Source organism: Hyaena hyaena, unplaced genomic scaffold (genome assembly GCF_003009895.1).
Source record: "Hyaena hyaena isolate Hyena2069 unplaced genomic scaffold, ASM300989v1 scaffold_410, whole genome shotgun sequence".
Classification (NCBI taxonomy): domain Eukaryota; kingdom Metazoa; phylum Chordata; class Mammalia; order Carnivora; family Hyaenidae; genus Hyaena; species Hyaena hyaena.
The window spans coordinates 1,556,241-1,571,820 of record NW_024081042.1 but is presented as its reverse complement, the minus strand read 5'-3'; the positions used below and the strand labels follow the sequence as shown (position 1 = coordinate 1,571,820).

The window sequence follows — 15,580 nt, the reverse complement described above, 5'->3', positions numbered from 1 at the left end:
ATCCTTAGCAATAGTCTTCAAATTTCCTGCCAGTGTTGGTTAATATCATTGCCAGTTTATCTCTGTTATTGTAGGTAATATCACGAAACAGGCTTGCTAAACTCTACTTTTATTATGGCTTTCTCTTTGGGTAAAAGCAAGGCATCTCAAGGTTCTTTGATTCATTGTCTACTTTATAGGGAGTCTTGTAGTGTCAGGAAATCTCTATTTCAAAAATATTTTGAATTCATGGATGAATCCAAAATCATATTTTATGTATAAGTATAAATATTTGTTCTTTTACCCTTTTGTCAGCAAGTCTGGGTAAAGGCAATTAATTTAGTCATCTGAATTGATTTTATTTCAAAGTAAAGCTTATACTTCAAGGGTAAATTCAGATCAGTGATAGCATAGCCTGCTTGGAAATTTTAATTTTTCTTCCTAAGTGGAACCAACAAACAAAATTAAACCAGGGATATCCAAGGGAGAATCTAGAAGGTCCTTGCAAAGTATGGATACTTCCATTAATGAGGTAACGAATCATGGGATTTTTTTTTTTTTTTTTTTATAGATGAGGAAAGGAGTGTAGCTGGGTTTAGTGTTAAAGCAACAGATGGTGATGTTTTAAGGGAAAACAGCAAAATTATATAGGAAGTTATGTGATTGGCTGAGAAGTCCCAGGTTATTTCTATCAATAGGAGAGTATATATAACAGGAAAACTATTTATTTATTTTAATAGTCTTAGCAACTAATGTGGGGCTCAAACTCATGACCCAGAGATCAAGAGTCATATGTTCTTCTGACTGAGCCAGCCAGACACCACAAACAGGGGGACTGTTAAAAGTTTAGTGGAGATCATAGAACTAAGTTGACTAAGTGGCCGAGGCTTAAGGCTTCTATAAACCTTGCTGGAACTGCTATAGCTCTTACACAAGATGGTTTAATGAGATATAATGAAAGACTGAAATCAACAATTGGTCTCTGATGATTCCCATGTAATTGAGTCAGAAAGTCTAGTAGTGCTTATTCAGATTTGTCATGGTAAAAAAGGAAAAAGAAATCTTTGTATTTATTTGTTTATTTATTATAGTTTATTGTCAAGTTTGTTTCCATATAACACCCAGTGCTCATCCCAACAAGTGCCCTCCTCCATGCTCATCACCCCTTTTCCCCTCTCCCCCACCCCCATCAACCCTCAGTTTGTTCTCAGCATTCAAGAGTCTCTCATGGTTTGCCTCCCTCCCTCTCCTTAACTATTTTTTCCCTTTCCCCTCCCCCATGGTCCTCTGTTAAGTTTCTCCTGTTCCCCATATGAGTGAAGACATATGGTATCTGTCCTTCTCTCCCTGACTTATTTCACTTAGCATAACACCCTCAAGTTCCATTGGCTAGCTACAAATGGCTAGATTTCATTCTTTCTCATTGCCATGTAGTATTCCATTGTATAGATAAACCACACCTTCTTGATCTATTCGTCAGTTGGCTATTGCTGAAAGTGCTGCTATGAACATTGGGGTACATGTGCCACTATGCATCAGCACTTCTGTATCCCTTGGGTAAATTCCTAGCAGTACTACTGCTGAGTTCTATTGTTAATTTTTTGAGGAACCTCCACACTGTTTTCCAGAGGGGCTGCACCAGTTTACATTCCCACCAACAGTGTAGGAAGGTGCCTGTTTCTCCACATCCTCACCAGCATCTAGAGTCTCCTGATTTGCTCATTTTAGCCACTCTGACCGGCGTGAGGTGGTATCTCAGTGTGGCTTTGATTTGTATTTCCCTGATGATGAGTGATGCTGAGCATCGTTTCATGTGTCTATTGGCCTTCTGGATGTCTTCTTTGGAGAAATGTCTATTCATGTCTTCTGCCCATCTCTTCACTGGATTATTTGTTTTTTGGGTGTGGAGTTTGGTGAGCTCCTTATAGATTTTTGATACCAGCCCTTTATCTGATATGTCATTTGCAACTATCTTTTCCCATTCCATCGGTTGCCTATTAGTTTTATTGATTATTTCCTTTGCCGTGCAGAAGCTTTTAATCTTGATGAGGTCTCTATCTATAGTTCATTTTTGCTCTTGATTCCCTTGCCTTTGGAGATGTGTCGAGTAAGAAATTACTGCAGTTGAGGTTGCGGAGGTTGATTCCTGCTTTCTCCTCCAGGGTTTTGATGGTTTCCTGTCTCACATTCAGGTCCTTCATCCATTTTGAGTTTATTTTTGTGTATGGTGTAAGAAAGTGGTCTAGTTTCATTCTTCTGCATGTTGTTGTCCAGTTCTCCCAGCACCATCTGTTAAAGAGGCTGTCTTTTTTCCACTGGATACTCTTTCCTGCTCTGTCAAAGATTAATTGGCCATATATTTGTGGGTCCATTTCTTAATTCTCTATTCTATTCCATTGGTCTACATGTCTGTTTTTGTGCCAAAACCATACTGTCTTGATGATGACAGCTTTGTAGTAGAGGCTAAAGTCTGGGATTGTGATACCTCCCATTTTGGTTTTCTTCTTCCATATTGCTTTAAGGCTATTCGGGGTCTTTTGTGGTTCCATACAAATTTTAGGATAGTTTGTTCTAGTTTTGAGAAGAATGCTGGTGCAATTTTGATTGGAATTGCATTGAATGTGTAGATTGTTTTGGGTAGTATTAACATTTTAACAATATTTATTCTTCTGATCCATGAGCATGGAATGTTTTTCCATTTCTTTGTATCTTTTTCAATTTCCTTCATAAGTTTTCTTTAGTTCTCATCATACAGATCTTTTACATCTTTGGTTAGATTTATTCCGAGGTATTTTATGGTTTTTTGTGCAATTTTGAATGGGATCAGTTTCTTGATTTCTCTTTCTGTTGCTTCATTATTGGTGTTTAAAAATGCAACGGATTTCTGCATGTTGATTTTGTACCCTGCAACTTTGCTGAATTCATGGATCAGTTCTAGGAACAGGAGAGGGATGTCCACTCTCACCACTGTGGTTTAACATAGTGTTGGAAGTCCTAGCATCAGCCATCAGACAACAAAAGGAAATAAAAGGCATCAGAATTGGCAAAGATGAAGTCAAACTTTCACTTTTCACAGATGAGATGATACTCTACATGGAAAACCCAACAGACTCCACCAGAAGTCTAGTAGAAAATTTTGTATTTAAACATGAGCATGCTTCTTTTAATTTAAAAAGTATGCAATCCCTGAAAGATATTTATATTAGTATATTTTATCTAAGTATAATGAACTTAGGGACATCAACTCTTTTTTGGTAATTTATGAGCTTTTTTATTACTAAGCTTGGTAAATAAAAACACTCCTATAATAGTTTTATTTAATCAAAATTCAAAGGATTTTTAGAAATCTAATTATTCCCATTTTTTCTTCCTTTCATGGGATGAAAGTACAAATCTTGTGTTACCCCTTGGCCATTTTAGTAAAACCCAATGTGCCTTTGATGGTTTAATAGCTTTATCCTAAATTTGGGGCTGAATTTGGGAAAGAAAGAAAAAGGAATAGTTGTTTGAGAAGATATAACTCATAGAGTCAAGAAATAATTACAGGCAACATAAAAATACTCAACAATAATTATTAGAAACTTAACTTTTCTTTGAAAGAAAGGAATCTTTTAAAAAATGAATGAAAAGTATATCAGAAGCACTGAAATTTAACAGAATATTTTATTGACAAAAATTTTTATTAATTAGTATAAATAACCTAATTATTTTATATTAAAAAGACGAATCCTAATTTTGTTTTTTGTACATTATTCACAAAATAATCTATAATAAAGGATGTATTAATATTCCCTCATATGCATGCATTTAGACATTCACAAATGTATAAATACACAAATAGCATGAATTTAAAGTATTGAACTATAGCTTTAAAATTAAATCTATTAAATAAAACAAAGTGTATATCAAATTAAATTTACCCTCTGAATAAACTATTTCAGTTTTCTTAATAAACAAACAGAAAATCATATTCATTATCTTCTATACATATTCATATTTCTCTGTATTAACTATTTATATTAATTATCATCTTTAACCAAAATAATCAACCTTCCTTTTCATCAAGCATAAGGAAAGTCAGAGAGAATATAAAGAATAATTCAGATATTTTTCTGTCTACTAGCTTTTATGTCATACAATTTAAATAATTTTAAAGTATAACATAATGAAAAAGTATAATTCAAAAGCATTTACAAATTAGAAACTGTTTAGGCATCCAAAGATTATTTATTAATTAACTATTTGTCTAAGGGCTTAAAGTTAGTTAGGATTTATAATTATAATGATAAATTATAATCATAATTTTAGGAAACTATAATTTTAGTTAAAACATTAAATTCTTATGCTTTGTCCCAAAGTTACTATGTCATAAAATTAAACCTTTAAAAAGGCGTTCATTGTTATTGCTCATTTTAGTTAAATACAGTTTTATATGTATAATTTTAAATTTTGAAAAAGTTATGGAAGTAGTGGAATAACTCATAAACAATGTAGGAAATTCAGTTTAATCAAAAGAAATTTAACCCCGGCCTTGTACAAATCAAAATATTGTACTGACACTAGTTTTTATATATTAAACTAATTTTATAAAGACTCTGAATCATGCTAAAAATGTTATCTTCTTTTTACTTGAAAGTAATGCCCTTTCTTTTCTCACAAATGTAATAATAAAAGCTGTTATGTAAATACACTTTTAGGGTCCACAATTGAAATACATCTTAATAACTTTGTCTTTTTTTATTTCAGACATTTCACCTGTTTATCTGGACTATACATTCCTAGAATGTGCACATAAAGAGTGAAGGACTCTTGATCAGGTAATCATTCATTTCTTAAGAGAAGGAAAATGAGAAAGAGAAAATGAAAAAAAAAAAAAAAGGAAGAGGAATCTCCTTTAGATGAATACGACATTAACACTAAAAAAAGACAATTATGTTCCCTCTGAGAAGAAAGGTTGTATATAGAAAAACAAATTTCTGAGGTGCCTGGCTGGCTTAGTCAAAGGAGCATGCAACTCTTGACTTCAGGACTGCGAGTTCAAGCCCCACGTTGGGTGTAGAGATTACTTAAAAATAAAATCTAAAACAAAAAATAAAAAACAAAAAGCATACTTTGAAATTTATACATGAAAATTGGCTTAAGTCCTTGCCAATTTTGTCAATGACTGATTAAAAAAAAAAGCCAGCATTTATTAATCCCCAACAAATGGAAGGAAAGAAAGGGGTATCACGAACATTAAATAAAAGAATCTTTCTTTTAGATAACTTCCTCTTGAAAGTTGCCTCACTTTCTGTTTCTAGAGTGTCTTTCAAGTAAACAATCTTGTTTATGTCAAAAGTTCCTCAAAGTGGCCATTACAATTCTGAATCGTCCCTGGTGATATTGTGCAGTTGCACGTGTGCTTTACAAGGAGGACAAGCTGAAGGAAACCTCTTGGCCCTGGGATATGTGCAGTCTGAAGTTGAGTGGACCCTAGGAGAACTGTGGCGGTGTAAGGATGGTGCTTGTCCGCATTTTTGCCTCTGAAATTTGGGCAGAAATTTGTCTCACGTTAGAGCTGAATAAACAACAAAGCAGATTTCAGGGTCACAAAGATACAAAAGAGAAGTCATTCCAATTTTTGAAATGATGACCTTACACAAAGTTTATCCAAAGAACAAAATTTGTCCAAAGAATGCCAGTCCTTCTGAACACTCAGTCCCTGGGACAACTGGAAGATGGACTTGTGGGGCTTTTCCTTATCTTTTCCTTACAGACTTTTCCTCTGAGGGGCAAACAACACTCAAGACAATAGACAGACTATACAATGGGTATTAGAAGTTTAGGAAACAATTGTCACAATTTACGGCATTTACAAGTCTGATTGGTAACTAGAATGTTTTGGGGTTATCACTATTTTTTATTTTAGCCATCCTAATAGATGAGTAGTTCTATCCCATTGTAGTTATAGTTTGCATGTCCTTAATGGCTAATGCTACTGGATAACTTTTTATGTACCTATATGTTTATCTACACACCTTCTGAAATATCTCTTCATGTCTTTTGCCTATTTTCTAATCAGATTGTTTGTTTGGTTTGGTTTGGTTTTTACTATTGTGTTTTGAGAGTTCTTTATACATTGTAGACGCTGGTCCTTTGTAGAATCTGTGGTTTGCAAATATTCTCTCCTAGTCTGTAGCTCATCTTTTCATCCTCTTAACAGAATTTTTTTGCCGTGCAGAAGTTTTCTATCTTGATGAAGTCCAACTTATCAATTCTTCCTTTCATGGATAATGTTTTTGATGTTACGTCCAAGAACTCTCTGCCTACCCTTAAATCCCAAAGATTTTATCCTATGTATTTTTTCCCTAAAAAAGTTATAGTTTTACATTTTATACTTAGTCCATGATCCATTTCAGTTAATTTTTATGTAAGATATGTGGTTTAGGTCATGGTTTGTTCTTTTGCCTGTGAATGTCCACTTGCTCCAGCACCTGCAAAAAGACCATCCTGCTTCTGTTGAATCTCTTTTGCCCTTGGTCAAAAATTAGTTAAGCATATTTGTTTAACTCTTTTTTTAGGTACTCTGTTTTGTTCCACTAATTTATGTGTCTATTCCTTCAATATCACACAGTCTTGAGCACTTCTGATTCCTTTCCCTTTCCACATAAATTTTAGAATGATCTTATTTCAACAACAACAAAAAAATCTTGCAGGAATTTTATTGGGAATTGCATTAATCCTAGAAATCAATTTGGGAAGGACTGACATCTTTATTCTTTTGAGCCTTCCAATCTATGAACATGGTAGGTGTCTTCATTTACTTAGAACTTTGATATCTTTCATCAGCATTTTGTAGTTTTCAGCATATAAATTCTGGAATGTCTTGTTAGATATACACAAGTATTTCATCTTATTTTTGAATGATTGCAAATGGTACTGTATTTTTTATTCCAATGTGTTCATATGTTCATTGCTAGTATATAAAAATATAATTGATTTTTATGTGTTGTATCCTATGACTTTGTTGAATTTACTTGTCACTTCTAGGACTTTTTGGTGTAGATTCCTTGGGATTTTCTGTGTAAACAATCACGTCGCAAATGGGGAGTCTTTTCTTTCTTCCTTTCTGATCAGTAAGATGTTTATTTCTTTTTCTTGCCTTATTTCACTAGCTAGAATTTACAGCATTATGTATAATAAGAGAAGTAAGAATGGACGTCCTTGCATTGGTCCCAATTTTAAGGAGAAGGTATTCAGTCTTTCACCCTTAATTATGTTAGCTATGCGGGGTTTTTTGTTGATAATTATCAAGTTGAGGAAGTTCTCCTCTATTCCTCTAAGAGTTTTGATCATGAATTGGTATAGGATTTTGTTCACATGCTTTTTCTGCATTGATTGATATGATCACATGATTTTTCTCATTAGCCTCTTTACATGAATTACACTTACTATTTTTTAAACATTGAACCAGGCTTGAATGCATGAAATAAACACTACTTGGTCATGGTATATAATTCTTTTTGTATATTGCTAAATTTTACTTGCTAATATTTTGTTAAGAGATTTTGTGTCTATATTCATAAGGAATATTGGCCTGCAGTCTTTTGTTTTGTACTGTGTCTGGTTTTGATATCAAAGTAATACTAGCTTCATAAAGTAAATTGGGATATCTATCCTCCTTTTCTATTTTCTGGAAAAGACTGCATGGACGTGGTGTTAATTCTTATTTAAATATGGTAGATTTGGGTAGAATACTCCAGTGATACCACCCGGACTTGGAGATTCCTTTTACAGCTTTAAAATAAGAATTTAATTTTCTCAGTAGTTCAAATTATCATTTTGTATTTGGTGAGTTGGGGTAGTTTTTTTTTAAGGAATTAATCAATTTCCCTTAAGATATCAAATTTATACGTGTAGAGGTATTCATGGTATTCCTTTATTATACCACAGTATCTTTTGATGTCCACAGTATCTATAATGATGTCCCCTGTTTCACATTCTTGATAATGGTAATTTGTGTCTGCTCTATTTTTTACTTTTGTCTGCCTTGCTAGAGGTTTGTCAATTGTATTGTTCTTTTCAAATAACCAGTTCTTTTTTTCATTTATTCTCCTTGATTTTTGTTTTGTTTTGTTTTCAATTTCCTTGCTTTCTGCTTTTACCTTTATTACTTGCCCGCTTTTGCTTGATTTGGGTTTATTTCATTCAAAAAAATTTAGCTTCTTGAGATGGGAGCTTAGGTGATTGATTTAAAACTATTTTGTAATGTGTGCATTTAATGTTATACAGTTCTCTCTTAGCAATTCTTTTGATATACCCCACAAATTTTGATACGATACATGTGCATTTTTATTCAGTTCAATATATTATTTGGTTTCCCTTGAGACTTCTTCTTCGACCCAGGGAATATTTAGAAGTGTGTTGGTTAGTGCCCAAGAATTTGGAGACTTTTCTATTATCTTTCTGCTGTTGACTTCTAGTTTGATTCCATTGTAGTTACAGAGCACACTGTGTATGGCTTCAATTTTTTTTAATCTGTTGAGGTTTGTTTTATGGCCCAGGATGTGGTTTATTTGGGTATATGTTCTGTGGGCACTTGAAAAGAATGTGTGTTCTGCTGTGGTTGAATGGAGTTTTTATAAATGTCGATTGGTTCCTGTTGGTTGATATTGTGTTTGAGTTCTTCCGTATTCTTATGCACTTTTGTCTAGTTGTTCTCTCACTTACTGAGAAAGTGATATTTGAAATTATCAACTATAACTATGAACTTGTCAATTTTTCCTTTCAATTCTATCAGTTTTTGCTTCACTATTTGCTTCACTATTCAGTATTTGCAACTATTGTTAGCTGCATACACATTTAGAATTGGTGTGTCTTTTTTGTAGATAAACTCTTTTGTCATTATAAAATCTCCCTCTCATAATTTTCTCTGTTCTAAAGTTTTCTTTATCTGGTATTAAGAGCCACTCCTGATTTCCTTTGATATATGTTTGCATGACATATGTTTTCACCCTCTTACTTTCAACTTGCCAATAGTGTTATTTGAAGTGAATTTCTTATATATAGCATATAATTTATATATAACTATATAGATAGATATAGATATACCAGTCTGCCAATTTGTATTTTAATTGGTATATTTATACTATTTCTATTTATTATAATTATTTATTTTTTTAGGGATAAGTCAGCCATTTTTTTCTATTTGTATTTTCTATTTTCTTTTTCCTATCTTCCTGTTGGTTACTTAAACACTTTTCAGAATTCTGGTTTAATTTATCTCTAGCGTTTTTGAGCTTATCTCTTTGTATGGCTTTTTAATGGGTGTTCTAGGTATTACATTACACACACATCACTTACCACAGTCTATTGGCAACATCATTTTACCAACTCACGTGAAGTGTGGAAACCTTACTTCCTTTGTGTCCTTTCACCTTTCCCCATTTATAATATAATTATAATTATCTTTAAAAATTCCCCTACATCAAAGCTCAACACATCAATGTTCGTTTCAATCATCAAACATAACTTGGACTCCAAAATAGAAGAAAAAAATCCTATTGTATTTACCCATATTTTTGCTTATCATGTTCTTACTTTCTGATGTTCCTAGGTTCCTTCTTTTATTGATTCCTTTCTGATATGAGAACTTATTTTAGTCATTCTTTTAGGATAGTTCTTATGGCAACAATTCTCTTTAAGTTTTCCATCATCTGATAATGTATTGACTTCTTCATATTTGAAAGATATTTTTACTGGATATAGATCTCTGGCTTGGTAGACTTGTTTTTCAGCACTTGAAAATGTTATGCCACTTCCTTTTGTCTTCCATATATTTTGATGAGACACCTGCTGTCTGGTAGATTTGGACTGCAGTATCAACATAAGCACTGGACCAAACATCTCCCAAGTTTGAGGCTTCAGTTTCAACAAAATAAATTAATGTTTGTTTTGTACTCTAGAAATTTATCATGAAATATAATGGAGCATATGGTAAAGACTTTACTGATATTTTTGACTCAAGCTTCAAAGGAAAGCTAGTATTTCTCTGTTTCATTAAAACCTGGAAAGATGTAAGTAATGAGCAGGAAGTAACTTTTTGTATCTGTTTGTTTTTAATCCAGCGTGGAGAGAAAACTTATGCCCTTGCCTCTGTGCATCTCCATATCATAAATGGAACTCAATGGCACCTTCAGCAGTAACAACAGCAATGGGGACTGTTCAATTGAAAACTTCAAGAGGGATTTTTACCCCATTGTGTACCTAATAATATTTGTCTGGGGAACCTTGGGAAATGGTTTTTCCATATATGTTTTCCTGCAGCCTTATAAGAAGTCCACACCTGTGAATGTTTTCATGCTAAACCTGGCCATTTCAGATTTCTTATACATAAGTACACTGCCCTTCAGAGTTGACTATTACATCAGAGGCTCCAATTGGATATTTGGGGACCTGACCTGCAGGATTATGTCTTATTCTATGTATGTCAACATGTACAGCAGCATTTATTTCCTGACCGTGCTGAGCATTGTGCGTTTCCTGGCAACTGTTCATCCCTTCCGGCTCCTCCATGTGACTAGCATCAGGAGTGCCTGGATTCTGTGTGGGATCATATGGTTCCTTATCATGACTTCTTCAATAGTGCTTCTGAAAAATGGCTCTGAGCAGAAGGGGAATATCACATTATGCTTAGAGCTGAATATCAGTAAAATTGTTAAACTGAAGACCATGAACTACATTGCCTTGGTAATAGGCTTCCTGCTGCCATTCTGCATGCTCAGCATATGTTACCTGCTGATCATTCGAGCCCTGTTAAAGGTAGAGGTCCCAGAATCTGGGCTGCGAGTTTCTCACAAGAAAGCACTTATCACCATCATCATTGCCTTGATCATCTTCCTTCTATGTTTCCTGCCCTATCACATACTGAGAACCCTCCACCTGATCATGTGGAAAGTGGATACATGCAGAGACAATCTGCATAAAGCTGTGGTCATCACACTGACCTTAGCAGCAGCCAATAGCTGCCTCAATCCTTTCCTCTATTATTTTGCTGGGGAAAATTTTAAGGACAGACTAAGGTCTGCACTCAGAAAAGACCACCCGTGGAGGACAAAGTGCAGCATTCCTGTCTGCATGTGGTTGAAAAAGGAAACACAAGTTTAAGGGATTATTAGGTAAGGCCTGTTCTTGTATCCTTGTGTCCACTTTCATTCACACTTCGTCCAAAATGACCATGTATTTACATTATTTCCAACAAAGATCATTCCTGACATTTAATTGACCATGACTGCTGTCAATAAGTCCTACTTCAAATATTTTATTAGGTGTGTTTTTAGTGGTTGAGTCTAAATGAGAATGTAGCAGGCAAAATCTCTAATAGTCTTGCAACCTAAAATGTTAGACCAGGAAGAAATGCTGAGCACCGTGGGTGCTTCTTTTCATCAGATTTTGTACCAGACCTCCATTCCACCAGCCATTCTAAATTAACTTTAAGACAACCTCAACTTCCTCAGCTTCTCCAGCTCCTCTTCCATCTTCAATCCCCTATGATATAGCCAGGTTCCAGAGCAGATAAGAAAAGCATCCTAATTATTCGGTGAAAAGACTGACTGTGAAGAGGCTGCCCTTTAACAAGGCAGAGTCAGGGTCCCAAAAAAGAACAGTGAGAGTAAAAGGGAGAGAAGGACTAGGGAAAGAAAGAGCTGGTAAGAAGTAGGGAGAAAGACAAATTTTATTTTGCACTGGGGGAGAGGCTCTAGCACACTGAATGCAAGAAGGCTCCCTTTGCCTCCTTCTTGCCAAGGGGCTAGAAAGGATAGGAAGCCTAGGAGGAGGAACTGGGGCATTACCCAAGTGGGTGGAGGTATTACATGTGAAATAGCAGAGAAAAGGGGGTCAATTTTACTTGTGGGATTTCAGTTTGGACTGACTCCACTGCAGTTCTAAGTCCTGCACATTAATCCGTTGGTATGGAAGCCAGAATGGAGGAGGTGGCTCTAAGGGTTTGTTTGGGCACTGAAAGAGAGGGTGTGGTAAAGGGTAAGTTGTAAAGGTTGTTGTACCCCTGAGGTTCTATTAATATTTTGGCAGAATATGAGTAGGGTGGCTTTCCTTTTGAGGAAGTATAGAAAATAACTAGATAGTGGGAAGGGGTCCCTTCTGTCCACTGAAACAAAGCTAGGGAGACTACCAACTACTACCTCCCAGATCTTTGTACCACCAACAATTGAATGCCCTCTCCATGTTGGGCAGACTTGTGCCAGGCACTTGATATTCAGGAACCCCATTTAACCCTCACACTAAAGCCATGTGTTTCCACTCTATGAATGAAGAAATGGAAGCTCGGAGAAATCAACAAACTTGTTCAAGTTCACACAGCTTGTAAGAGTTTAAAAAATCTCCATGCAGAATGGTTGGCCGGGTGCTTACTCTACTGCTCTTCCTACAAACCTTCAGGCAGAGTGGTTGAAAATCTAAGAGTTCCGTTCCCCCACCAGGCACCTACCCCTCCTCACTCTCATGAGATTTTTTTTTTTTTTTTGGAGGTGTTGACCCCAGGCAGAATGGAGTGTGAGAGGGAGGTGGTGTTCTAAAGTCGGGGAAGATGTGAATGTCTGTATTATAAATGAGAGTCCCAGAACCCCTCCCTTACTCTGCTGTCAAAATGCTGACAGAATAATACCCTGTCAAAACAGTAGACTAGAGAATTCTCCTATGGGGAAACCCAAGAAAAAGACTAACAGATACAGACTGTTGAGGATTCTCCAACACAAGAGCCAGCATCTGCCTTATTACCTACCTGACAGGGAAGCCCACACTGCAACTAATCTATTCAGAGAGTGTCTAGTCAACCTGGTAATGCCTTACTCTTAATTATGAACAGTCTATGACCACTACACGTGGGCAGGGGAGGAAGGTCCAAACATGAAAAATACCAACAAATAAATCAAAAAATAGATAGAGACAATTTCAGTATGAAAGATCTCAACACTCTTATTACCCTTGCACTTTTTACCAGAAACCTACCGTGTGGATGTGCCCTCCAAAATAAGTGATTAAGCTAAGATAAAGAAAAACATGACATCCAGGAAACAAGGAATCCAGTACAGGAGAAAGGTGAGCAACACAGGATGGTGGTGGTAACAGAACAACAAGAAACTAATTGATTTGAACAATCAATTTGGAGAGATTTATATTTTTCTAGAAGAATTTGGGATGAACTCGTGAAAGTACATAGAAAAGTAAGCAAGGGAAAAGACACTGCAGTCATTGAAAGCTAGGAAAAAGAAACTGCTGTTTAAGAAAGGAAATGTAATCATACTACACTACATGGCTCAGCTGTGAATCATGTTTACACAGTATAATGTAAATAACAAAATATTGTGATATAACTTTTTTTAGGAAATGAAAGAAGATATGTATACAGGGGAGGGGTGTAAGAAATCTAGGTTCCCATCTTCCATCACAGAAAATGCATAATAACTAGAGGTAAAGGATGATAAAAACTGTGTAACAATGTTATTTAGCAATAGGGGCTACAACCCAGAAGAAACAATGAATAGACAAGGATGGTCTCTGGGGAGTTTGGAGTGGGGGGGGGAAAAAGGGTGGAGATTTCTCTTTTCCTTTTATGAATTAATCATCTAACTTGTAAATGTGTATTGCTGAAATAAAAATTAAGTTAAAATTAAATTAAAAAATTCAAATCAATTCTGTGGGTTTTGTTTGTTTGTTTTTTTGTTTGTTTTTTAAGAAAAAAGACAGAGGGGCACCTGTGTGGCTCAGTCAATTGAGCGATGACTTCGGCTGAGGTCATGATTTCGGGATTCATGGGTTCAAGCCCCACATTTATCTGTGCTGACAGCATGGAGCTGTCAGCATAGAGCCTCCTTGGGATTCTCTCTCTCCCTCTATCTCTGCCCCTCCCCTGCTTGAGATCTTTCTCTCTCTCAAAAATAAACATTAAAAAATTGAAAAAATACATTAAAAAAGAAATAAGACAGAAAAGAAAGGCCACCAGAAATGGGCACTGAATACTGACAGAAGTAAGGAAAGCAGGGGGGTGCCTGGATGGTTCAGTCAGGTAAGTGTCTGTCTCTTGATCTTGGCTCAGGTCATGATCTCACATTTGGTAAGTTTGAGTCCCATGTCTGGCTCTGCACTGGCAGTGAGGAGCCAACTTGGAATTCTCTCTCTCTCTCTCTCTCTTTCTCTCTGGAATTCTCTCTCTCTCTCTTTCTCTGTGCCCCTCCCTCACTTGCACTCTCTTTTGCTCTCTCAAAATAAATAAGTAAATAAACTTTTTTTTTTTTAAAGAAGGAAATAAAGGAAAGCAGGAAATGGCTAGACTTGGATTTGGGCCCCTGAGGGAGGCCCACCCAACCCTGCCATGGGAGAGGGGGGACCCCTGTTGGAATGAATGGAGTCACTTCCTGGGGTGAGAGATGATTTGGTATATCAGGATATTTTTTAGTCATATGTAACAGAAAACCCAACTCTAAGTGGCTTAAACAATCACTATCTCATATAACTGTAATATCCAAAAAGAAGCTGGACTTCAGGCCTATTCACCTGGGGCTTCTGTGAGCCTTCTTCCACAGTTATCAGCTTGGTCTCATGGCTGAATCACCTCATGGGATAAGCTGATTGCAAGCAGCCTGAGGCTACTTATTATGTTTCCTTACTTATTATGTCCAGGAGAAGAAACAGGGTATCTCCTGCTCAAAGCACTTAACAAAAGTCATAGGGCTTACTCTTGATCAGACCTACTCAGATTACACACCCCCTCTAGTTTACTAGACCAAAGAAGGCATTGCTTTGATGGAATGAGGATGATAAGAGTCTACACCTGCAGTAGGGTTAAACCCACTGAAATTTCAGCTGGAAGAAGATCAAAATGGGATTTGCAGAAGCCACATATTCTGCATTGCAAGTGAAGTGGAAAAGAACTGCCAGCCAGTCAGACATCCAAGCCCAGCGTGGCCAGTACCTACGCAGCAGCCCCAGCAGCTGAGGAGGGTGAGGGGATGATGTGCTGGTGGAAGAAGGATGAACGCTAAAAGAGGAGTTTATGTTGTAAAGTCATAGGGATTTTCAAAGGGTGATTAGAAATCTCAACAACTCTCCAAGGTTAAGCTAGCTCAGATCAAGCTGTGGTAACAGAGCACCCAAGGTCCTTGGGATGAATGTTCATGGAGGGGTTGTGAGCTCTTCATGTCTTTGAATCTATGGTGGGTGTGCATGTGTGTGCATGTGCGTGTGTGTGTATGTTTCTGTGTGTGTATGAGAGAGAGAGCGAGCGAGCGTATGCTTAATGACTTACATTTTCTTTTTCCAAGAGTTTTCCTTTCTCTAGTCAGGGTGAAGCATCTCATCTGGTAAAGAATGTTGTCCTCTAGGAAGAAAACAAAATAAAACTTTTTATTTACCAAAGTGAAAGCGAAGAATGTCCTGAGGTTTTAAATACAGTTCCTTTTTGTTTGAGAGATTAGATATCCCCTCAAGCAAGTGCGTAAATTGTTCAACTGGGAGAAAGGATTTTTGTTGTGTCAACTTTAGTGGAATTATGATACTGACACCATGTTGTTTCAGTGAAGACCTAAGAACAAATGCCATTATA

General features: G+C 36.1%; 1 protein-coding gene across 5 annotated transcripts in view; it reads left to right on the top strand.

The window, feature by feature from the left end:
- Nucleotides 1–13,621, top strand: part of CYSLTR2 (cysteinyl leukotriene receptor 2) — a 32,902-nt gene extending 19,281 nt beyond the window's left edge. For 4 of the 5 annotated variants that reach the window (XM_039252183.1, XM_039252179.1, XM_039252180.1 and 1 more), the window contains 3 exons: nt 4,726–4,796; nt 10,086–11,135; nt 12,980–13,620. In XM_039252183.1, the coding sequence (XP_039108114.1) occupies nt 10,135–11,124 (990 nt within the window). In that variant the 5' untranslated portion in view covers nt 4,726–4,796; nt 10,086–10,134 and the 3' untranslated portion in view covers nt 11,125–11,135; nt 12,980–13,620. Of the gene's footprint in view, nt 1–4,725; nt 4,797–5,279; nt 5,471–10,085; nt 11,136–12,979 lie in introns of all 5 variants that reach the window. The other variant, XM_039252181.1, reaches the window with a different exon arrangement.
- Nucleotides 13,622–15,580: the final 1,959 nt, after the last annotated feature.